The sequence below is a fragment of the Stereum hirsutum genome (assembly GCF_000264905.1).
Source record: "Stereum hirsutum FP-91666 SS1 unplaced genomic scaffold STEHIscaffold_1, whole genome shotgun sequence".
NCBI classification, from domain to species: domain Eukaryota; kingdom Fungi; phylum Basidiomycota; class Agaricomycetes; order Russulales; family Stereaceae; genus Stereum; species Stereum hirsutum.
In genome coordinates this window covers 1,489,329-1,511,810 of record NW_006763131.1, presented here as the reverse complement: position 1 = coordinate 1,511,810, position 22,482 = coordinate 1,489,329, and the positions used below count along the sequence as shown (strand labels likewise).

At 50.0% G+C, this 22,482-nt stretch overlaps 5 protein-coding genes across 5 annotated transcripts; 2 read left to right on the top strand and 3 right to left on the bottom strand.

Moving 5' to 3' along the window:
• Window positions 1–146: 146 nt before the first annotated feature.
• On the bottom strand, window positions 147–4,657 carry STEHIDRAFT_164500 (acetyl-CoA synthetase-like protein; the record flags this gene model as incomplete). Its single annotated transcript, XM_007298636.1, has 20 exons — window positions 147–709; window positions 769–1,022; window positions 1,078–1,221; window positions 1,277–1,310; window positions 1,365–1,899; window positions 1,956–2,218; window positions 2,285–2,342; window positions 2,411–2,561; window positions 2,627–2,645; window positions 2,708–2,866; window positions 2,923–3,020; window positions 3,073–3,107; window positions 3,164–3,246; window positions 3,310–3,363; window positions 3,413–3,544; window positions 3,609–3,656; window positions 3,722–3,765; window positions 3,819–3,887; window positions 3,947–4,279; window positions 4,333–4,657. The coding sequence occupies 20 exons, from the start codon at window positions 4,655–4,657 to the stop codon at window positions 290–292; spliced, it is 3,258 nt and encodes a 1,085-aa protein (XP_007298698.1). The 3' UTR covers window positions 147–289.
• Window positions 4,658–5,615: 958 nt separating this feature from the next.
• On the top strand, window positions 5,616–8,146 carry STEHIDRAFT_88939 (MFS general substrate transporter; the record flags this gene model as incomplete). The annotated part of the gene is made up of 13 exons (XM_007298197.1): window positions 5,616–5,840; window positions 5,917–6,218; window positions 6,268–6,401; window positions 6,471–6,530; window positions 6,594–6,636; window positions 6,691–6,798; window positions 6,854–6,899; window positions 6,962–7,372; window positions 7,432–7,495; window positions 7,547–7,569; window positions 7,630–7,687; window positions 7,761–7,811; window positions 7,876–8,146. The coding sequence occupies exons 2-13, from the start codon at window positions 6,072–6,074 to the stop codon at window positions 8,144–8,146; spliced, it is 1,416 nt and encodes a 471-aa protein (XP_007298259.1). The 5' UTR covers window positions 5,616–5,840; window positions 5,917–6,071.
• Window positions 8,147–8,557: 411 nt separating this feature from the next.
• On the bottom strand, window positions 8,558–10,100 carry STEHIDRAFT_151501 (uncharacterized protein; the record flags this gene model as incomplete). The annotated part of the gene is made up of 10 exons (XM_007298635.1): window positions 8,558–8,809; window positions 8,884–8,953; window positions 9,005–9,045; window positions 9,106–9,185; window positions 9,247–9,266; window positions 9,325–9,433; window positions 9,494–9,572; window positions 9,627–9,779; window positions 9,836–9,972; window positions 10,037–10,100. The coding sequence occupies 10 exons, from the start codon at window positions 10,098–10,100 to the stop codon at window positions 8,558–8,560; spliced, it is 1,005 nt and encodes a 334-aa protein (XP_007298697.1).
• Window positions 10,101–12,303: 2,203 nt separating this feature from the next.
• On the top strand, window positions 12,304–20,294 carry STEHIDRAFT_164498 (ketoacyl-synt-domain-containing protein; the record flags this gene model as incomplete). The annotated part of the gene is made up of 17 exons (XM_007298634.1): window positions 12,304–12,324; window positions 12,383–12,516; window positions 12,592–12,838; window positions 12,924–13,129; window positions 13,192–13,275; window positions 13,330–13,414; window positions 13,468–13,615; window positions 13,669–13,746; window positions 13,808–14,386; window positions 14,450–15,858; window positions 15,916–16,033; window positions 16,094–16,220; window positions 16,288–16,478; window positions 16,539–17,947; window positions 18,011–18,405; window positions 18,473–18,621; window positions 18,681–20,294. The coding sequence occupies 17 exons, from the start codon at window positions 12,304–12,306 to the stop codon at window positions 20,084–20,086; spliced, it is 6,786 nt and encodes a 2,261-aa protein (XP_007298696.1). The 3' UTR covers window positions 20,087–20,294.
• Window positions 20,295–20,397: 103 nt separating this feature from the next.
• On the bottom strand, window positions 20,398–22,383 carry STEHIDRAFT_164497 (mitochondrial carrier). Its single transcript, XM_007298633.1, has 9 exons — window positions 22,267–22,383; window positions 22,186–22,202; window positions 21,848–21,985; window positions 21,625–21,775; window positions 21,258–21,435; window positions 21,046–21,199; window positions 20,787–20,977; window positions 20,614–20,729; window positions 20,398–20,557 (listed from the first exon to the last, which is right to left on the bottom strand). Exons 1-8 carry the CDS (start codon window positions 22,322–22,324, stop codon window positions 20,714–20,716), a joined length of 903 nt encoding a protein of 300 aa, XP_007298695.1. The 5' UTR covers window positions 22,325–22,383; the 3' UTR covers window positions 20,398–20,557; window positions 20,614–20,713.
• Window positions 22,384–22,482: the final 99 nt, after the last annotated feature.

The window sequence follows — 22,482 nt, the reverse complement described above, 5'->3', positions numbered from 1 at the left end:
AAAAAAAAGGTACACCAGTCCTTGCTCATTCCGATTCGTTCAGGCTTTGGCTCAATGTGACTGTGTATCTGAGACGAGTACATTGTACAAAATAAAACAGCCAAAAAAAAATACTATCTAGGTACTTAGAAGTTAGAAAACGACAGCCACTCCAACGCAAGCCTCTACGAGTACGATTTACATCTGAAAGTCAGGAATATCGGCGACAGCATACTAAGCGAAATATATGTACCAATCTCGGGTAATTACAAGATTCACCACCCTCTGAGCCATCGATCACCACCATACCTCAAGCCAAAAAACCTCTCCGCCTCCAGTTCTCTATCCACCGCACCACATCCTCCGAATCAATGACTCTCACCGTTCGTGAGCTCAACGTCGGTGAAGCCTTGCACGCAGCTGTGATATCAAGGTTTGGGAAACCCATGACCTCCACTGTGATATCAAGATTGTCCGCTTGAAAGAAGGGGAGGATCTTCGCTGCGGGCAACCCAGAGTCAGTGTCTTCGCTAAGATGAGCGCGAGCCTGAAGCAGCGCAAGCCACTCTTGGTATGTGACCAGTGGCGTGTCCAACACCTTAGAGACAGCATCTGCAACAACCGACCAGCCGACGGGGTTGGGATGTACGAGATGTAAGATAGGGCTGTCCGCGTTACACATTTCAACTAGGACACGAGCTGCCTCGTCCAGAGGGATCCACGTTATGACCTTATTAGCAGGGAATCAGTACCCATATCAGGAAGAGAGGGAATGTCGGATGGACTAACCTGGCTCATCTGGGGAAAACATCCCAGTGTGCGGCCGGACTTGATCATGGAAGGGACCCAGTCGGTTTCGTTCCAATACCCGTTCATGGCACCGCTGATCTGACCGACGCGGACGATTATCGGCCGCAGACGAGTTTCTTGACTGACTCTGTGAAGGATCGCCTCCGATACCCATTTCGACTGGCTGTACCCACTTCCGATGGCCGATGAGCTATCTGTGAAATCCTCTGGTACAGGTCCCGTCCCAGCGACATCTGAAGCAAGCAAACGTTTTAGGAAGGAGCATAGCGTGTTGAGGATAGAACTCACTACGTAAAACACCAATAGTGCTGGTGAAAGTGAGGCGAGGGAGGACAGGAAGAGTGGACGACAGCGCCAGGTCTACTAGCATCCGGACGGTCCGCACGTTCGCCTCGAAAGAGGACAGACTCAGGTTGAAATCTACACGCCAAGCTATGTCCAAAACCGTCAGCGAGAAGTAGAGAAAAAGGGAGAAAAACACACAAACCAATATGCACAATGTGTGTCACCGACGCACGAATCTGCAAGGTAGGTTAGTGTATAAGATCACTGGATAAAATGACCCTCTGACTGACCTGATCCAACAGCGCGGAAGTCAAACCCAGGTCAGCCTCGTCCATATTTGTCTCTATCAGCACAAGCTTTTCTGACTGGATACCACAGGGTAACCCCTGCTTCTCGAATGCCTTGAGCTGTCTCTCTCCCAACGAGAGTGAGCCATGAACCCGACGGTTTACGGCGTAGACGCGAGAGACAGAGTGAGTGCCAACGAGCTGGGCCAAAAAAGCTGCACCCAGAGCTCCGGTCGTACCGGTTACGAGGAGAACGTCCTTCTCCGGCATAGCCTCCTTTGTACTCGGCACAGGGGTAGCAACTTGCAAGCCCTGAGTGTATTTTTTCACCATATCGTCCATATCTCGAAGCTTTGCTTCGGGTGTCATAGACGCAGTGTGAGCGGAGGAACGGCTGCCGATGTGAAAGACGTGTGATGCAAGGCTTTCGATTGTCGGGTGTTCGTAAACGATGCTATGAGACACGAGGTTCGTATTGACGGAGGCAGCGTCACGGAGGCATCTGAAGAGCGTGTTGCGAATCCAAGTGGCCTGTAAACTGTATACATGTAGGTTAGCTCAGTATGCGTGACCGAGCATCGTTACCATACGAACCTATCGCACCCATACTGGAAGAAATCTTGGTCGTCGGCTAGTTGCTTGTACTGAATAACGTTCTTGACAACGTTGCGCACGAACAAACGAATTGACGAGAGGCTCCATTTGGTTGGCGAGCCTATCTGGGTTTGCGTGGTCTCCTCAACAGTACGATACAGCGCTTCGATCTCGGCTTCATATTCCTTTATAATGACTTGCCTTCGCGCCGTATTTTTGGCAGTGTACTGTAACGGCTTGTCCGGGGAGGCCACGACAATCATCTGTACAGACAGTGGTAAAGACGTCAGGCCTTGTCAATTACCACACGGCTGGCTGGAGAAGTATACCTCCTTGAACAAACGTGAATGTTGCGGGGCATACTCGTTCAAACGGGTGACAGACGGCCTGAAGGTAAGACATCGTTGAGCATCTGAACAACCATGATATACATGCACCAAAGGTATGGTACGCGCCAAATATCTGTCCGAAACTGACTGAGTTTCTCGGTGTCATTAGGGTCGAACTTGTATTCTGGCCGAGGGTCGATGATGACGCCCGCGTTGAAGCGCCCTGTTCCAAACATCACCGAAGAGAGTACTCGAGGGTCTTGATTCAGGATATTCTCTGTTGAGTAAATGGCAAGAGATCAGCTTCAATTCGAGGACGAAAAAATGTGACCGTGCGATGACCTAGTGGGCCAGGGTTCGTCTACGGACAAAAGGATGCCGTTGAGTATTTGAGCATGGCAAGCACTGTGAAGTATTGCATACCTTTTCTCCCGTGTTATGCATAATTTGATCATCACACCGGCCAAAAACTTTCCAATAGCCGGGTTTCGTTGGATGGGGACTGAATAGGTCGCTAGTATAATAGCAATCCTCGCCTCCGACCGTACCATTGATCACACAAGGCATTTCATACGGGTTTGGCTACGAATCGCACGATGAAGCAAACTGATGAGATGAGGGAAAGAAGTTCTCCTTACCACGATGGCAAGCTCTGCCTGCCCGAACCCATTCGGAACGTACACTCCTTTCATTTGCGATGACAGCTCAAAATATTCCCAGTCCAAGCTTGAGGACACTGGACCACCGATAAGTTCATGCCAGACCAATTATAGGAAAATAGGACTAACGAGGCAGAATCGGACTCATGATCCCTATTTCAGAGCTGAGGTTCGCATCAGGTCAATGAAGGCCAGGAAGTCACCAATTAAAAGTACACACCAGCCATATAGGATATAGATCGAGATGCCTTCTCTAGTGAGGGCGTCGCCAACCTTCTTGTTCAGTGGTCCGCCCCCAAAGAGCTGTTTTTGACGTGCGCATGAGCCTCGTGGACTCAGAAGCAACTAAGGCGACTGCGGACGTACGAGACCATCTGTCTGTGTCAGCCTGGAAACGTATGCTGGATTTTGGGCCCAATTCTACAAAGCGTCAAGGAAGCGAAAACAGTAGTGTACGGTCGACCCTTACCTCGATGAAACTGGGCACGCAGAACACAATATCACTTTGAGTTTCCACCAACCCAGAAAAGACGTTTTCAGGCGTAGCCGCTAATGCGGGAGTTTGTGGTTTCGCTGCGGTAAGAGTCAAACCTGCAGTGGCCTGAAAGGAAAGGAATTGGTCAGGGATCAGACGTGAACGTCGCAAATAAGGAGGGACCTAGTACCGTCCATCCAGTCTGCATCATCCCCATCCCGTGGTACATCGGCATAGCCTATATGGCATAGGAAGACCTTGAATCAGCGTAGCTGGCATAAAGAAAGAAAATGGGAAACTAACATGACAAGAAAATCTGACACCCGTCATGTCTTTCTCGCCGAAATCTGAAAACACATTAGTATGAATCCTCGAAAGTCCTCCTAATGTTTGTACTCACAAGGAACGTAACCAATTTGCATCAGGGATATGTGCGACCAGGGAATTGGCTTTGGGAAAGCCGTAGAGCCTAGGATGTTGTGTTTGAGATGAAGAACGAGAAATGAGCTCAAACAGAATACGGCAGACCTGAAGAATGGAGAACAACAGCCAAGGAATCTAAGGTAGGATGAAATGGTGGTAGAAGCTCAAACTGTCCATCATCTTCAAGGTACATGTCCGCATACGTGGGAATATGGGAGAATTGGGGAAGAACCGACACGAGCCGTTCTTCATGCATAATCTTAAGAGCTGTCTCCAGAGTATTCCGAAGAGCAGTTTCGTGCCCGACCAGAATATGTTTGGTGTCGGTTTGAGCTAGAAGATGGGCCACAGCGGTCGAGGAGTTGCGAGGCGAGACGAGGAAAGCAGCACATCCGGCGCGACAAATTGCTGCTATGACGGTGAAATACGTGATCGTATCTGCAAACCAGTGGTTAGGCAAACCGAGTCAAATGTAAGGGCGAAGTGCATACCAGAAGATGCAAATATGGCAACGACAGGATGTCTTTCGGAGCTTGGGGTGGAGATTCCAAGCTTAGCCTGGACGATCCGAGCACCAGTATGTACGGCGCGTACAGCCTCAGGCCAGAGTACTGTTTTCACGCCACCGAGACCGTCAGGATAAACGAAGATAGGATGAGATGGGGTATGAGTATAGTGCCAGTCATAAATCTCGGGAAGGGACAAGGATCCATCGAGAGGCGGGGGCTTGAATGTTGTGCTAGACAAAGCTTGAGTCTTGGGAAGTGGTGGAATCTGGAGGGTCGGAAAAGACACTCGAGGGCGAGGGATTTGCATTGCGTTGCTAGGCGAGGCGCACTCGAGGATAGTCCGAGTGTACCTCCAACGAGAAATATAGACCGACTTGAATCATGATCCCAATGAGAATGGAAGCTGGTAGTCGAGACCCCGAGAGGACAGTACTTAATCTGAACTTCACTCCCACAGCGATGAAGAATAGAACGGGAGAAAAAGCGCCCATCAGTGCTCGTCACAGCATTTACACAACGCTCGGAAGGAAGAAAGGATGCCGGGGATTCCCCATGACCTTTCCCTCAGCCCTTTCCGCATCTGGGTGTCTATCGAGAGTCGATTCAGCGCTTAGCGAAGGCTGAAAAGCTTTCGCTACTGCCGACTGCCGTGTCGAATCCGGTTCGCGTGATGGAACTTGGGACTTGTTGGATACCGTAGCCGTGCCCTGAGGCCCTTAGGGGACTAACGTGCCCAGACAGGATGGTGGAAGCCAACAAGCTGTATTTTACGGCATTGAGCCATACACTATTCTGGCCACGTGACTGTGGCGCATCGTACATATTCCAACAGAACTAGACCGTATCTGCGAGTGAATTTTTGACCTCGCTAAAGCTCGCTAAGGCCCAACGGGACGTGACGATTGGCCCGATCGCAGTTTTAAACCCGTTTTAAACGGTTGCAGATACGGTCTACTCTGCTGACATTTCTAATAAGTAGGCTACCCGAAGAGGAACAAGTGGAAGCAAAAGCGAAGAATTATGTCCGTGGAGACGTATCCTCAGTTAAGTTATTTTTGGATTACGTACTGCCTCTTCTGGTAATGCTTGCTCGGGACACTGGCCAAGGGAAATCCGCGGCAAATCACAAAGGAAGCCGAAGGCTTGGATTCTCCCTTGCGCGAGGGCATGATCCTTGTTTCGTCCATCTACATGCGTCACATCTTTCCCCTGTCCCGCCTTGGTTTTACCACATCGTTCTTCTCGATTTCAGTCAGACCACCCAGGCTATATCTGGCTATATACATAAGGAGTGAGGAGATGGTCAGCGAGAGCGGATAGCAACGTGGCGTCGAATGGGGGAGGAGGGTACTATGGAGAAGTGTCCTCACAGTTGCGTTTCGAAAGCTTGAACGTTTGACGTCCAGCAACGGCCAGGCTATAACGATGGATGGATCCGTCCGCATGGCATGTCTGGAAGTCTTCCCATGGCCACGCCGTTTGTCATTTTGGTATATTTTCCAGCTCACTACTTTTGGAAGGCAGCTTCTGGACACCTTCTCGATGATCCCTCTACCTCCGTATCAGTACTCGGCTTCCCGTTTCCAGGTTTTCTTCTGCCGATTATCTCTTGGGAGCTAAAGTCTCGATGTGGCAATGGCCCGTATCGTCCGACATCGGCGTGCCCACATTCTTAAGAGAGACGTCTTCCGAAGGCTGTCTTGGCCTCTGCCAGTGATACTATGTCTGCACTCGAGCCTGCCACTACAGACAACGACTCTCTTCCGGCATCCAGGCCATCTGACGTACCCAACAAACCGAGGAGTTCATGGAAAGACAGGCGTATTCTTGCGGGAGCCTTTCTCCTCCAGTTCTGCGCAGTCGGCTTGGTAGTAGCGTTTTCGACTCCTGTTTATGCCTGCTAACCAGGTTTGCTAGATTCAATCCTTCGGTGTCTTTCAAGACTTTTATGCTACCACATGGCTGTCCCACTCGACTGCTTCGGATATCAGCTGGATCGGGTCTGTCGGGCTGTTCCTTGAGTTGAGCCTCGGACTTGTCTCAGGAAAACTGTGAGCCGCTCAATGAACTGACCTATTTATGCCATTCTTAGTCTAACTCTTTTTTTTTTTGATTCGAAGCTACGACGCTGGCTATTTTCGTTCCACGGTCGTGGCAGGATGTGTGCTATTTACTTTCAGGTTCGAATTGTTGTTGCTTCGGCCTTTTTCTTTTGTTGTTGACAAAATGTATGCATTATGCAGCTTCTTCATGCTCTCATTGACGAAGGAGAATCATTACTATCAAGTAAGCGGCTACGTATGATTCGTTGTGCCTTTCTTGATTACATGTTGTCTGCAGGTGTTCCTATCTCAAGGCTTAGGGATGGGTCTTGGCTTGAGCCTCATCTTCACGCCCACATCCTCCCTCGTCGGAGACTTGTATCCTGTTAAAACCGGCTTAGCTATGGTATGTCCAGTGCTCGAGTACTGCTAGATCTTGAATTATTTATATCGTGATTCAGGGCCTGGTTTTGTCTAGTGCGCCTCTTGGGGCCACAATTTTCCCCAGTATGTGTTCTCTTTGTTTCTGATCATTGCTGATATATGTTAGTTATGCATCATTTGTTCAGTCATTTTGAACAACCTCATCCATAACGCGGTCGGTTTTGCATGGGCCGTCAGAATCTGTGCATTCATAACCCTTGGCTGTTTTACTCTTGGGTGCATTCTTATCTTAACGTCTCTCGACTCGAAAGTATCCCGGAAACGGGAACCTTCAGCCTCAACCGGATCCCTCCGCTCCGCCAAAAATGCCCCATACCTTCTTATTGTGCTGTCAGGATTTGTTGTCTCCCTAGGGACATGGTTTCCAAGCTTCTATGTACAGCTGTTCGCTGATAGTCATGGAATCTCGTCTGGTCTTTCATTCTACGCTGTTACTATCTTGAGCGTATCGTGCGCTGCGGGGAGGATCATTCCAAGCCATATCGCAGACACGTATGGTGCAGTCAACATGTACCCATACTGTGTTGCATTAAATGGTATACCTCTTGCTAGTTTTTTCATCCTTAAAGTCGGTTGCTATATTCCTTTGTTCTAGGAATGCTCGGGTTTGCGATGCTCGGCTGCGGAAATCCAGCTGGTCTTGTATTGTTCTGCATATTGTCAGTAATCAGTTCATGATGCAGATTTGGCAACTAACGCGGATGAGTTAGCTACGGGTTCTTTTTTGGATCCAGTAAGTTATGTACTCTTTGAGTGCACCGCAGTAGTGCTAACCACGGTTTTTTAACTTCAGCGATATCAATGTTTTTTCCGGTCGTTGTAACACTGACTCCCAAGGAATTGAACATGGGGTGATGCTCGAAATTCCTGACATCCTATCTGCATCATTCTCATGTTTGTTGTGTCCTTGTTCTCTCGGTACAGTGTCAGCGTCGGACTGGCCCTCACTCCCGTAGGAATAGCAACTCTCATAGGGTAAATCCCTGCTCTCGTGTTTCGTTGTCAAGCCTTGGAACGCTTACAGGATTTTCGCTCGCAGATCGCCAATCAGTGGTCTCATTCTTGGTCATGAACAAAAGTGGTGGAGAGGGGTGACATTCTCTTCGGTATACCTATTGTCGACACAGTTCAAACTAGTGGCTAATACTGATATCTTGGCCATCTTTCAGGTCTGCCTTCTAGGCGCAGCTGCATTGAATCTTGCGGCCAGGCAACTTTACGTGAAGAGCCTTAGAAGTAGGCAAACGCCGGAGGAGCCTCCCTCAAATTTAGGAGAGAAAGTTGACAAAGAAAATTGCAAGGCAGTATGAAGGAGGTTGATGTAGGAGGCCTTATTTCTTCTTTGGCTTTACTAGACTTTTCCGGGAATTTTTTCAGTGTGTTCAACTGTTATTGATGATTGCATATGTGAATATCTTGACGCGCGTGTTCAGTCTGAGTATCAAGTGAGGCCACACAGTCCGGTGGAAAAGAGCAACTGATTCTTGTGTAAGCAGCACAAATTTTCGCAAACAGCACACATCTCCCGCCATCATAGTATTCCGATAGGAAAGAAGTCATAAATACCAAGTGACCGCGCAGAAGGTGAAATTTAATCGTAGAGTGCATGAAAAATGGTAAGGATCGACGGAGAATTTCAAAGAATGAGCAGTATATTGAAGGACATCAACAAATAGGAGCAGTAAAAAGATAGTTGACCAGAAAGTAGACAGCGTAGAGTATCAAACATTACTACCGTCGTTAACGTCACTCCCGTCTTCGAATCGAATTCCGCTCCTGTTCGCTTTTTGTTGCACGCTGTACCTGTCTTGTATCGTTTCAGTTTCTTGCGAGATGTTGACATTGACAGCAACGGGGTTCATGGCGAAAGCGGGACGGGAGCGCTCGTGCATGGTCGTGATCTCGATTCCAGTGTTTTTGAACCGTACTCGCACGATGATCAAGCAGAAGACGAAACCTATGACAGGGCTTGACTGCATAAATGACATGCAAATGTCAGAGCTCGATTGACACGGCAGCGAGACGAGAACATGATAGAAAAGCTAACCGAATCCAGCGAGGGAAACTGAAGATTTGATCCAGAGAGGTAGGACACGAATGTCACCAAGGTGGCCGCTCTACGGCTACTTTCAGCGTAGTAGATGCAGAATATCAACACTACTACTCACGAATAGATAGCTGCACTCTCAACTAGAATCTGAAGGACTCGCTGAAATTGTAGCAGTATCAGCGTGTGTAACTTACAGTATGACGAAAACAAGCAACGCACAGGAAAGTGTACACCGGAGTTAGGGTCCTTGTATTGCCTGACGGTGTTGTGCTGTTTCAGTAGGCGGTAGGTAATGAGGGCTTGGTATAGAAGCCCGGAAAAGTTAATTTTACGTCGGAAAGTGTACCAAGCGGTACGCACAACTACAGTACAAGTTTGTGCTGTGGAAAATGCAGGTCATTAACGCGTCACTAGTAATAACGTCTCGGGAAACCTTACCATAGTGTTGCGGTGAAGACGGTTGTAATCCACCGTCCGCATGTAGAAGTGAAAACATCGACGCCCGGCGAAAGAAGAGAGAACTGCACTGATATACCGATGCCGGCACCTGACAGAAATAGTATTATAAAACGAGCTAGCCAAGTAGACAAATTAATGAGCCACTCACCAAATGTCAGCATAGTCGTCAAAACAGGGAACACGCAGGGTTGGATTGAGCGGCCCCATACGTGATAGAGGCGATACACCTGAGATTGGTGGTAAGTGTTCGCAAATCCCGCAAAATGTAGAAGTCCAGTTACCATGATGCTATCGCCGATACTGGCCTCGAAGATGTATAAAAATGTCTTCACCACATTCTTTCCATCCGAAAGCAGAGCGTAAAATGCTAGAGGGTTGCCATCCTTGTCATATATGAATGCGTCAAACAGCCGGATGATGTCTAATATCCAGTGCTAATATGACGTTCAACTCTGTGCACCCGAGAACATGTCTTGAAATATACACTCACAGCTACGATGGACACAAACAACACAAAGCAGGCAATAGCCATGGGTGACTTGAGTGTGGAGAGAGGCGAATGGCCTCCCCTAAAGCGTCGAGAGAATAGAAGGTAAACACTTGCAAAGAACGTCGCTAGATATATTCCTAGCAAAACGACGCTCAGTATGGCACAAATGACATAAGTCCAACAGGAACGAATGAGACATACCAAATAACAATGTCTCAATCACCATTCCCGCAAGCTCAGCTGGTACAAGTGAAATTTGAGGCATAGTGGGGAATTCCGAACTTCTGAAGTGAATATGCGTTCACGAGAGCAGCACCTTTAAATGCTGACAATGGACAACATTTGATGGCGCATTTGGTTCATCAGGCCCACGTCCAACGGTAGGCGTGGCTTGCCCATACCGGTAGCATCCTGCCATATTCTGAGCTCGCGGCTGAAGCCTGATACAGCCGTCTTCTCATCATGATTTCTCACAGGGGACAGATGATATCACGGAACTGTACCATAGCCTTCACTGTTCAGCGCTCAGTCAGTGATTCATGAACTGGACCCGGTTTTGTCAAGATTCAAGTTCATGTCGAGCGGCTGGCACGGGTTCCCCTCCCATGGAGCAGAGTTCAAGGGATTTCGCCACAAGCCTTACCTACTTATCAGGTGCGAGTCTTTCTTCGGATCTTCCAGATGAGAAAGAGACGATGAGTGCGAAGATCGGGCCCTAGCAGGACGGTAGCAAGACAAAGGTGGTAGCTGCCGGTGGGACTATGTTTGTCGCTTTGACGCCGTGTCCGTAATGAGACGTCTTCTTCGGCATCCCGGAGAATCACGGGGTAACGTGTCCCGGTCCGACCCCCGGATACTCCTTTTCTCCCCGGATTGGGTGATGGGCCCGGGCTTGTAAGTTAGTGAATACTTTTGGTCTCATTTCATCGCCGCTAGCCTTGGTCTGTATTACTTTCACAGGTTCTGTTTTATCGCGTCTCTCAGAGTAGCCTGGGGGTCCAGGGACATATCTCCACTGCGCTGCTATTCCAGTCCATGCCGCCTATTGCGGCGCCTGAAGGAATACCGATTCGTATTATTTCTAGAAACGCCGTAATGACACACAGCTGTGTTCGTTTTCACACTCGCCAAGTTTAGGTTCGTCCTCTCTCTGCTCCCGTGAGATGGATGCCATGATGCTCGCATGGGCATATACCTGAGTGTTGGCCGCCTTTACGCCATCCTCCGAGGTCCGAGGTGTTGTCTCGTGCAGACAGAGATCAGCCGTGGCAGTGGCTTTGGCGTACCAGGTCTCACTTCAACACTTCTCTTGAAGAACAACACTCGACTCCGTTGCTCATACTCCGACATCGCAGACGAAGTTTGATGCATGCGACATGTCTTTTCCCATAGTCCGTATTATCCCAGCCAAGCCAGAGATGGGACTCGATACACCAGGCTAATCGTAGCTCAGCGCTCAGCAGCAGCTATAGTTGCCCTAGCGTATCAGTCTACGCTCTTGTGCCATAACCTACGGCGCTTCATCTCTTACTCGGGTATGAAGAGCCCGTGGATCATTCTTCGCACCAGAAGTCATCAAATATCCGGGCGAATTTGATTCATAGTACTCGCTCAGATCATCCGTTCACAGAAGGATGCAGATAGGACCCCGGTCTTTTAATACCTGAATTGCCTGCTATATCCACTCCTGGGAGTGGATGTCTCGAACCCTAACCAACGCTCGTTCTGTACATATCTGCAACATCAGCTTCAAAACCTAGGGTCTTCCCTCTCGTACCCCTGGAGTTCCTCATGTGAATTCCACACATGATAATATACGTGCTCTCTAACTCCCTCCCTGACTCATGTCTAGTAGTCTCGTCTGCAGCATGGGTCTGACTTCCGAGAGAGTGGGATAATCAGACAGCGTATGCCGCTATCATGGTGTTGCGATTGTCGAGTGAAGCAGTTTGATCACCACAGAATAATACCGTGTCACACAAAAAGCGGATGTTGTAGATCCAGGATATCCGCGGTACTACATCAAAAAAAATCTGCTTTGAACGGAGCCAACATGCCCGCGCGCTGTGCTAACTCATACTAGATTGGACGATGATTTCTAAACCGTGTAAGGTTTCTTGCATGATGTCCCCTGACTGAGACTCAAAAGAAGTGATGTGTCATCTAGGCGGTCTTTCCATGCGATAGGCTCGTTTCAAAATGTGAGACATGCTCTGCGGTGCTGAGGATGTGTAAGGATAGTAGCTTCTCCCGGTGAATCTAAGACAGTCACATGCGGACTTAATGAGAACCATGTATTTCTTCTCCCGTAAGCCCATGAGCGGTATTGCTAGAACGTCAGGGATCGAGCAGCCAGCTTGAGAAGTCTTGGGCTCACGAGTCCGTCAAACAGGACCCGTTTCCTTCCTCACACCTCTCATCACGACATAACCATTGAACCAGCTGTGCAGCAAAACCACTGTGCGCAGATGCCCAAGCCTATCGCAATCGTCAGTCAATAGCCTCGCATTATATTCATCGTAACTGTGCTCATTATTCTCACCATAGGTCGGAATATCTGTCAACATTCCCGGCGGGGCAGACTCAGCCGATAATTTGAATCACCGCAGTTTCTTTGATTTTTTGCTTTCCAAACGGCAAGCATACGAGCAAATCCCGGCCGATAGATTCCATGCAAACAGGTATGGATGTTTGATAGTTGTCTTCTTGCTATTTTGTTAGTCCACTATCCTCACGTATTCTGTTTATGCGTGCAGCTGGAAAGGACCGGGCCGTGGTCAAGTGGTAACAGACGTTGGCACATTCTTGAAGAATGTCTCGCTTTTCGATCCCCTCGAGTTTGGGATCCCATCCAAGGATGCGAGCGCTATGTCTCTGGGTACGCGCCAACTCATAGAGCATTCTTTTCTGGCTTTCCTCGATTCTGGCATTCAATACCGTGGCGAAAATGTTGGCTGCTACATGAGCGGCGCAGAGTCCGTCATTTCAAACGTTTGGGACCCTGTAAGATTTTGTTTCAGCCATGTCGGGCACCTCCTGATAGAAGCGTTGTTCCTGATTGGAATGGCTTGCACTTTGATTCCTTCAGGATGACCACGCTACGCAAGGATCCTTCGCCGGAATTCCCTCCATGATTGCCAACAGAGTATCCTACCATTTGGACCTTCGAGGACCCTCGCTTCAAACTGATACAGCATGCAGTTCAACGCTCACCGCGTTGCATCTCGCTGTTCAAGGTATCCGAACCGGTGACTGTATAGCTGCCGTTGTTGGAGGAGCACAGGTGAATCATCGGTACGTAGTATCCCCGTTTATCCTGTGTTTACCATAAAATTTTGATCGAGCCTTTAAAACAGGCTAGTCGATTGGATCAACTACAGCCAAAGCTCTGTATTGGCTACTGATGGCATTTGTAAGCCTTTGGATGCTGCTGCAGACGGGTTCGCTATATCACAGTACATCGCGCGTCTGTATTTATACTAAATATCGTATAGATTTTCGCGAGGCGAGGGCATCGCTGCGATCGTCATAAAGTCATTGGAGGATGCCGTCCTTGATGGCGACCATATTTACGCAACGGTCAGTCCCAAATTGTGTACCTTTGCAGTAGAGGTTGATCGAGGTTACTATAGATTTTGAACACCGCCATCAACTCTACCGGCTCTATTGCTCCTCTCAGCACGCCTGTAGCTGAGTCTCAAAGAGATGTAATGTATAGAGCGTTCGCCGGGACAGGTCGTCACCCGAGCGAGGTAGCTTTTGTGGAACTGCACGCGACAGGTCCGTTATCTCTTTCGTTTCTTCTTAGACTGTAGTGCTTAACTTCAAACCAGGAACGGCAGCTGGTGATCCTATCGAAGCGAACCTTGTAGGCTCGGAATTCCGACGGGAGACTCCACTTTTTGTAGGAAGTGTAAAGGGGAACATAGGGCAAGTACATGTCCTGTTTCGTCTGGTATATTGATCTCACAGCTTGGTATTATAGGCATTTGGAAATCACAGCTTTTCTCGCATCTCTCTCCAAGGCATGCTCTATCTTCTCCACTGGAATCATCCCTCCAAACGTGAACTTTAAGAACCCGAACCCGGGGATCCGATGGGATGAGTACGGCCTGACGGTTCCTCTTGACCAAACACCACTTTCTACCCCTCCAGGCGTAACAGGTCTACCTCTGATCTCGCTGCTAAGCTCGGGAATTGGTGGTTCGAATGGGCACTGTTTACTTCAAGCTCCACCTTCTCGACCCGCATCTCCGAACCTTCCCAAAACCAATATCCACGATGTCCTTCTGGTCTCCGGTGGGCTCTCCCCTCGTACCGCCTCATCAGTATCCGAAGATCTTCGTACATTAGCCGATGAAGGCCCGAGTGATTTGAGAGTAATCTCGGCTGCATATGGGCGCAACTCTCGGTCTATGACATGGAGATCATATGCTGTTGCCTCCGTGGACTCCTCTCGAACCATCCAGTTCAGTGCCCCCAGCCTCGCCCCTCGTGTCAAGCCTCCCATTGTCTGCGTTTTTTCTGGGCAGGGCCCTCAACATTTTCATAGTGAGTTGAGCTTCTTTGAATGTTACGCAAACGTCTTCAAATTGACTGAATCATATCTGCAAGTGGGTCGCCAGCTGTTCCAAGATTATCACGTTTTTAGGGAGAGCGTTCTCCTCATGGATGATATTTATCACTCTGTCACTCAGCTCTCCCTCATTCGCAGCTATGGCTTATTCCAGCACGAATCCTCGACCTCTCTCAGTGCTGAAATCCGAGACGGGATCTGGCCTCTCACCATCATCCTTCCTGCTTTGACCATCCTTCAAATTGCATTATTCGACTTGCTCGTCAGTCTCGGACTTCCTCGAGCGTTTTCTGTCATCGGGCATTCTTCCGGCGAGACCCCCATGTTATATGCTGCTGGAGTTTTGTCGAGAGAGATGGCAGTTGAAATCGCCATAGCGCGTGGGCGGGCAATGGACATCACAGCCGGCACAGGTGCTCTGGTCGCATTTGGGTGCACCCACGAGGTGGCCCTCCGGATCATAGGAGCTGCACAGTCTACTCTCCGTCAGGCTGGAGGAGTGCTTGAGATTGCAGCATACAATTCCCCAGGAGCCGTGACCATTGGTGGAACAGAGGGCTTAGTCGCCATCGCTATAGCTCTAGCCGAGAAAGAACAGATATTCACCCGGCGACTCCCGACGGACGTCCCCGTCCATAGCAGCCTTATGGAGCCCTGTCGTGAACGTTACATGGAGCTTGTTGAAGATGTCTTCGCGAAATACCCTACTCCTCTCCTCCGATCAGATAATCCTCGCATCTACTCTACTGTTACAGGAGACCTTTTCCCAGAGCACCTTGACCCAGTCTATTTGTGGAGGGCCACACGCAGTCCCGTTCTTTTCGAGGGCGTAGTCCAAAATGTCCTTCATGATGTCCCCGACGCCACTTTCTTGGAAATAGGAGCACACCCCGCCCTGTCGTCATATCTGATATCCATGGGCGCAGCACCGTCCTCCGTCGTCTGTCCTATGCGACGAAGCAGAGTGGTGAGACCTGGCGACGAAACTCGCGCTCTTCTTGATTGTTTGGGCCGCTTGACCGTTCTGGGGTACAATTTCATCGACTTCGCAAAACTCAACCAGACGAAGTCCAACCACCAGAGCCTTAACTCACCTCTCCCGAGGTTTCCCTTCAATCGCCGACACTTTCACTTCCACCCCTCCGACTCGTTCGCGGCCCAACACCAGATGGTGATGAGAAACGGCCCCTTGAACTATCCCAACCTTCGTATCAGCTCGCAGACGCACCCGCTACTGGCGGATCATATTATTCGAGGGGAGCCTATAATGCCTGCGGCAGGCTATCTGGAGATGATATTCGAGTTCGGCGTGCGCACCTTATGGGACATACGTTTCCCCTTCATGATGTCTATTCCTACGGACAAGGCGCTTGAAGTTCAAGTCTGCAAAAATGCTAATCACTCATGGAGTGTTTCGTCGAAACTTTCCGGTGCGAACGCAGTCGAAGTAGGAGTCCAAACATCTTCGATAGATTCTGCCAAACCACTAATATCCATTCATCAGAATCCGCTTCGCCTGCATGCCGAAGGTTACATGTCTTCTGATCTTATGGACGACGGTGATTCTGGCATTATCCACCTCGATGCCATACGGAATCGATGTAGCGACCTCTCTTCTGCGGGTGCGTTCTGCGTATTTCCCAATTGTCGTCGTCTGCGTCTCTCACCGTCGTGATGCTCAGAGTTTTATACCGCTCTCACCACATTCGCTCAATATGGCCCTTCGCACCGACGAGTTATGTCCTGCATCAGAAACGACCAGGAGATGTTAACCCGTGTACGTGGCATGGATCCAAGCCTAGCAACAACGTAGGTTTATTCGCTCGAATAGTTTGAGCGGCAACTTGGTTGAGGCCACTCCTTTGATGCGTTACAGAGGCATTCCCTACGTCTTTCATCCTGCTGTTCTCGATGCATGCCTTCATGGAGTCATCCATCCGGATATGACTACCAATGTTGGTTTGACATCTTACTTCCTCCCTTCTCATATCGAGGCAGTATTCCTATACACACCACTCATTGAACACGAGGTTTACTCTCACGTGGTTCTCAGGCAGTGGAATCCAGGTAGTTATCTCTTTGTTTAACAAGCTCACGAAAGCATCCTACTAAAACTCTCATCCATAGAGTACCTCGTGTTCGACTGCGACATTATGAATAATGGTGGTCTCCGAATTTGCTGCTTGCGCGGCATCAAGGTCACCCTTCATAACTTCGATGTTATGAAAGGTGAGAGTCAGCAACGATTCGACATCAGTTTCGAGCCTCTTTTCGACAGGCCCTTAGTACCGAAGACCTTAGTTCCGCTGAGCGCGCCAAACTTATCTTTGGCCCGTACCTCGGATTCTTTGCACATTCTTCCTTTTCATGCCCACGAAGAGATGCAAATTCAGCGGCAGCTCGGTGATCTACGTGCGCAAGGCTGTCCCGGTATATGGATCGTTGCGTCGGCCGGTCTCGAAGGAGGCGCAGCAAGAGGATTTTCTCGGTCTCTCCGTAACGAACTCTCACCGTTCATCGTCCGACTAGCCGTTTTCGATGTTCGATGGACGGAGCAAGAAAGGCACGCCATACTGAACACCATCTCGACAACCGTAAACCTTCCGGCAGAGATTGATGTCGACACTGATGGACGAATACTGTCACCCAGGTTCAAGCTCTCCATCCCACCATCCAGGACATCCCCTCTACAGTCTCATATCCACTGGAGCTTTACCGGTACCGACACTGTTCAAGTAGACCCGGACACACACATTCCAGCAGGACATGTCCTTGTCAGATTCTTGCGGGTAGCTCCACTCCCGTCGCAGGCTCGTTTCAGAGGGTTTGTAGGTGATGTGATGGGCGCAGGGACTACTCAGTACCCACCTGGGACGCGAGTATTTGGTGTTCACGTCGGAAGCCTAGCTAATATCGCACCAGTACACGAGGGCAGTGTGGTGATTGCTCCTACAGACAGGGGGTACGAGCTCGCAAACTTTGCAGTTGCCTGCATACTAGCCAACCTCACACTCGGGCCGGGTGCTTTTCCACATTCCAACGAACCCCATGAGACAGGCAGAATCTTGGTCACTCATCAGGAGTCGGTGGAAAGCCACGTCATCTTCGAGTTTCTTCAAAGTTGCGGACTTCAGCCACAGTTTTGCGATTTAAAGGCGTCTGCCATTCTTCAACTCCGAAAGACGTTCGAGGCGGGTGATATGATTGTTTCGGGTGCATCTGATGACGAGGCGCGCCTCTTGTCTAGCGCACTCTGTACTACTGTGGTTCAGGTGTGCATGTGGCGCAAAACTGCGTCAACATTGGAGACATTTCTGAATGACCACCCATGGTTCATCTCAAACACACTGAGGTCGTCGCTACCAATTTCCAACCGTGGACATCACTTTTCATCTCCTATTTTGTTACACCCACGAGAACTCATCCCCAATGGCGCATGTATCTTGCCAACCTCACTTTTCAATCCCTCCAAGATTTACCTTCTCGTCGGTGGTATTGGCTCCCTCGGGCTCGCCCTGTCCGTGTGGATGTTCCAGGTCAGTGTTCCTAACGGGTTTGGTCCGTCATTCTCAACTCACTTATGGCGTTCTATGTTACAGAATGGTGCTAGAAGGGTAGTTCTGACCTCAAGATCGGGCAGGCAATCTCTGTCAAGACCAGGATTCACTTCCGCACGCCGTATGTTGGGGTACCTGGAAGGAATGCCGCAGCTAGAGATACGCTTGGAAGCGTGTGATGCCTCAGATTCCTCGTCTATGCGGGCATTGCTGGCAAGCATAGCGGTGGAGCTCGGCGGATGCTTCCTCCTGTCGTATACTCTGAGCGATCGGTTGTTTCTGTCTCATACAGCGGAAAGCTACGCCACGCCATGGGTTCCCAAAGTCGTAGCGTTCGAAGTCTTGGACAGCCTGGTATCCATCGAGAATCTGGAGTTTCTGGTATGCGTTTCTTCGGCTGCCGGGTTTGGAGGCCCCGGTCAGAGCAACTATGCGAGGTGAGCTATCCGCTATTGCACCTTCCTACTTAGATCACTGCAGTGGTTAATTGAATATGTTATCTAGCGCAAACACGGCTCTCGAGGCGCTCCTACGTCCGCACACAAATGCATTCTGCCTCATCTCTCCCTTAATCATCGATTCGGCCTTTAATATCGGGAGGCCGTCTAGCGTAGGTTGGGATGACTGGGTAGCCTGGTCAATGACAGCTCAGCGTGAGCATGTTCTATTATTGACCTCATATACGGGCTTGCCTGAGCTCTGGATCAAACAGAAATTTGCGCATGTATCGGCGACGGTCTTTACAAACTACGGCAGGGACACCGCCTTTGGCTTTATGTCCCCGACCTCGACTGGCGACTCGTACAGAAGACATTCGGCCCGTCCGTTCTTTATGACCACCTCGTCCCACCTGTTACCGCCACCACATCTGAAGTCGTCGATGTACAGGACGTTCCTGGAGTATTGCGAGGGATACTCCGCGAGCAGCTGGGCGTCTGCGCAGACGACTTCGACGACGACATTCCGTTCACGTCCTATGGGCTCGATTCTTTATCTGCTGGCCGTATTTGCTTTGCCTTACGTCCCCATTTGAGCGTAACACAGATGCAACTTTTGGGAGACCTTGGCTTGAACGACCTATTGAAACGATTCCCCTCATCCAGCGAGGATGAACACTTCATTCCCGTCCCTCGAGTCTCACCAGAGTCGACAACCGACGTATGCGTCCCACGCAGGACTTTCACCTGGGAGGCCTTGAATCGCACCAGCGAGAACATTGTTAAGCTCGTAGAATGTGGAGAAGAGGACGTCCCGTTATTCATCGTGCACGGAGCGAGCGGCAACATCGTTGCATTCATGCCCCTCCAAGATCAATTCTCCACGCCTCTGTACGCCATCCAGACCACACCCGACACGCCGATGACCTCAGTGTTCTCAACCGCAGCCTACTACTACACGCAAATCAAAGCCATTCGCCCGCAAGGACCATACCGCCTAGCAGGATTCTCGGCAACGAGTCTTATCACTATGCATCTTGCTAAGATGTTCATCGAGGCGGGAGATGAGGTCGTTCAACTCGCATTATTGGATCACTTCCCGACGCTTTTCGCAAGTCCTGAATGGGAACTTGACCCCGACACTATTCGTGACGGAGTAGCCAGTCGTGATTTGGCCCATCGAGTATTCGAGTCGATGTTGGACCTGTACAGGCGCGATCCCTCTCGACGGGGGCAGACGATAGTGGAAGAGCTCACGGCCGCATTTTACGAAGGCTACCATGCTACCGAGCTCGTCGAGCTATACCACCACAATTTCTACAGGACGTGCGCTATGGCTATCGACTTCTTGGTCGGGACGTGCGATCTTCGCACACTGGCGAAATCGGCTGCAGACAGAGAAGACGCACCAGTCTCTTCCGGTCACATTCGGGCGAAGGTCGAAGCCTGGATCACTGACGCCACCTCACGTGTACCGGTGACAGTGTATGTGGCATCGAGGGGCTACCAACAGTCGCTGTCAGAATACGGGGAAGAGTGGGTGGATCTTGGGTGCGGGAGGGTCCCAGGAGTGAGTATCGTGCGTATTGACGCAGCGCACTTCGAGATGATGACAAACGCAACCATGCTGAAGAGTTTGGAGTATGGATGGAAGGAAGGAAGGAAGGACGGCATACTCTGAAGGGATAGGTGAGGTTTGAGTCGATGCTGCGAGGATAGTAGACATGTTGTTGGGGCGAGTGCAGGAAAACGTTCTGCGAGGATACGAGGTCGAAGAAGTGGAAGAGGGATGGTTTGGTCACGAAATCTAGATTGTGGTCAGTACGTATTAGCGTTCGGGAGGCTCTAGCCAGCTGGTAGGACGGATTTCGAGCTCAAACATGCGGTTATATATTAGTTCTCTCTGGGATGGTGTTTTTGTACATTCATGACAGGCGTGAGCGAAAACACCCTGACCGGTGGAAGGCATGTGTGGCGCGCTTCTTTTACTTTACCATGTGTACCTTGCTGTGTGTACCGCCAAACAGGGAGTTGAAGTGGGCAACGAAAGCTTGCTCCTGTGTTTCGAAGTGGAGTATTTGCTCGTTATTGGCACATTGGACAGGTCGAAGCTCTTGCCCTTTTCTCTCCCTCTTACTAGTCAGACCGCACGCTGTGAACCCCAGGTCTCAATGCTGTTATATAGTTCAACGAAGAAGCAGCACCTACTGGTATTATAGAATAATCTATGTTGCACGAAACAAAAAGGAGCAGAGTAAATCCAACTAATCCGACCTAACTAACATAAATACGAAGGAACCGCGGTCCTCTACTTCCCCTTCACCCTACACAAGAAGTCAGTATTCACGCTGGGAGAAAAGGCTATGAGAAAGTTTCCTTACCATGCCTTGACATAATCAGCGAAGGAGACCATGCAGACAGTTTGCCAGATACCGAGGCCTATACGGGGGGTGACGCCACGGTAGAGACCCTTGATTCCGTTTTGCTTGTAAATGTAGCCAAACGTGTTGAAGATCGTCAATTTCGCCGGTCGATTGGCCGACGCCATAGCCTCTTTTGACATGTTTTGCATCTATATACCCAGAGTTAGGCTTGTAATCGGAACTGTGGCTGGTGATCATCCATGGGAGAGAGACTGACCTCGACACGGATGACTTCGATAGGCTGGTTCCAAGTAGCAAGAGCACCACCGATTGAAGATGCAATGATCTTGTCGACAGCGCTCAACGAGTCCTTCTCGCCCTTGCCACGAATTGACCGAATAGACGACTCAGCGAGCCGAGCAAAGCCCATACTGACAAGCAACGCATCGTCAGTTTCTACTGTCTTACTCCGTTGGAACAGATACATACCGAGATCCCCAGTTAGTGCATTGACGGACAGCCACGGCGTTCACACCCTTGTTGACACCACGGAGACCCTCCTTGCGGAAGATCTCAGCAAAGAGAGCCCATGTTGATGGTGGCTTGATGCCCGCAGCCGCCTGTTTGTGTCTTGTAATCTCGGCAGTTTTCATGCTTGTCGTGAAACCTGTTAGAAAAAAAACGACCACATTATCAGACCACTTCGTCTCGTATCGGTAATATTCAAACGGGGCAGCAGGAGAGTCTGTAAGCACCACAAAGCACAAAAGCGCCCAGGAACTGAGATATCGTCTAGCGGCTATTCGCTATGCGCTGACCGACGACAGAATAGCAATCCGATGATGACGGTACTCACCCATAGTAGCATAAGCCTGAGCGACACCACCGCCCATACCGCCCAACAAGCCAGCGAGAGCCGGGTTGACACCCGCCTTCTCAGCAGCGCCCTCAATTTCTGACGCACAGAAAAGCAGAACACCACCTTTGGTGGATGCTTCAATCCATGCCTAGACAAGTAGGGGGGTTTGATGTGAGTGAGATGGACGGAAATCGATTAAGTCGGAAGTAATAGCACTCACCCAGGGAATCAACCCCTGGTAGAAACCCCTGAAGCCACCCCGAGCCCATACAGACCCGAGGGCCTGCGCCATTGTTTGCGACCGGTTAGCAGCCATCTGAGTCTTGATGACCTCCAGAGGCTGGCCTAATGTCGTGACCTAGAGAGAACAATACACATGAAGCCATTCACATGTCTAAGCGCCACCACAGGAAGACTTGCCTCCTACAGAACGAAACCATTCGTTAGAAGACGCGTTTTACTCGCATAGCAGAGGGCACTCACAAACTATGAACCATTAACGACGCGTTGTTTTGATGTCAGTATGCCATGTTCCCTCAAGTATCGGGAATCATTTACCATGTTCATTATAGCACCTACAAAGCAGGTATGACCATTGAGTCGCGACGCGGCACGGGACACGGAACAGCGTATACTCACCGACAGCGATGTTAGACCAGTTAACGCCTTTCTGGCCGGGCTCTTTCTGGATGGCCATCGTTCGAGGAGGGGTCGCAAAGGGCGGGGGTCGGGGGGTCGTGGGTGGGTGGAGGGACGGAGTGGAACGAGAAAGAGCAGGCGCTGAGCTGGTCAAACAAAATATTGGGGCAATCCGTGCGTCGGAAGTCGCCGCGCGTGAGGTCAGACGCCGATCGC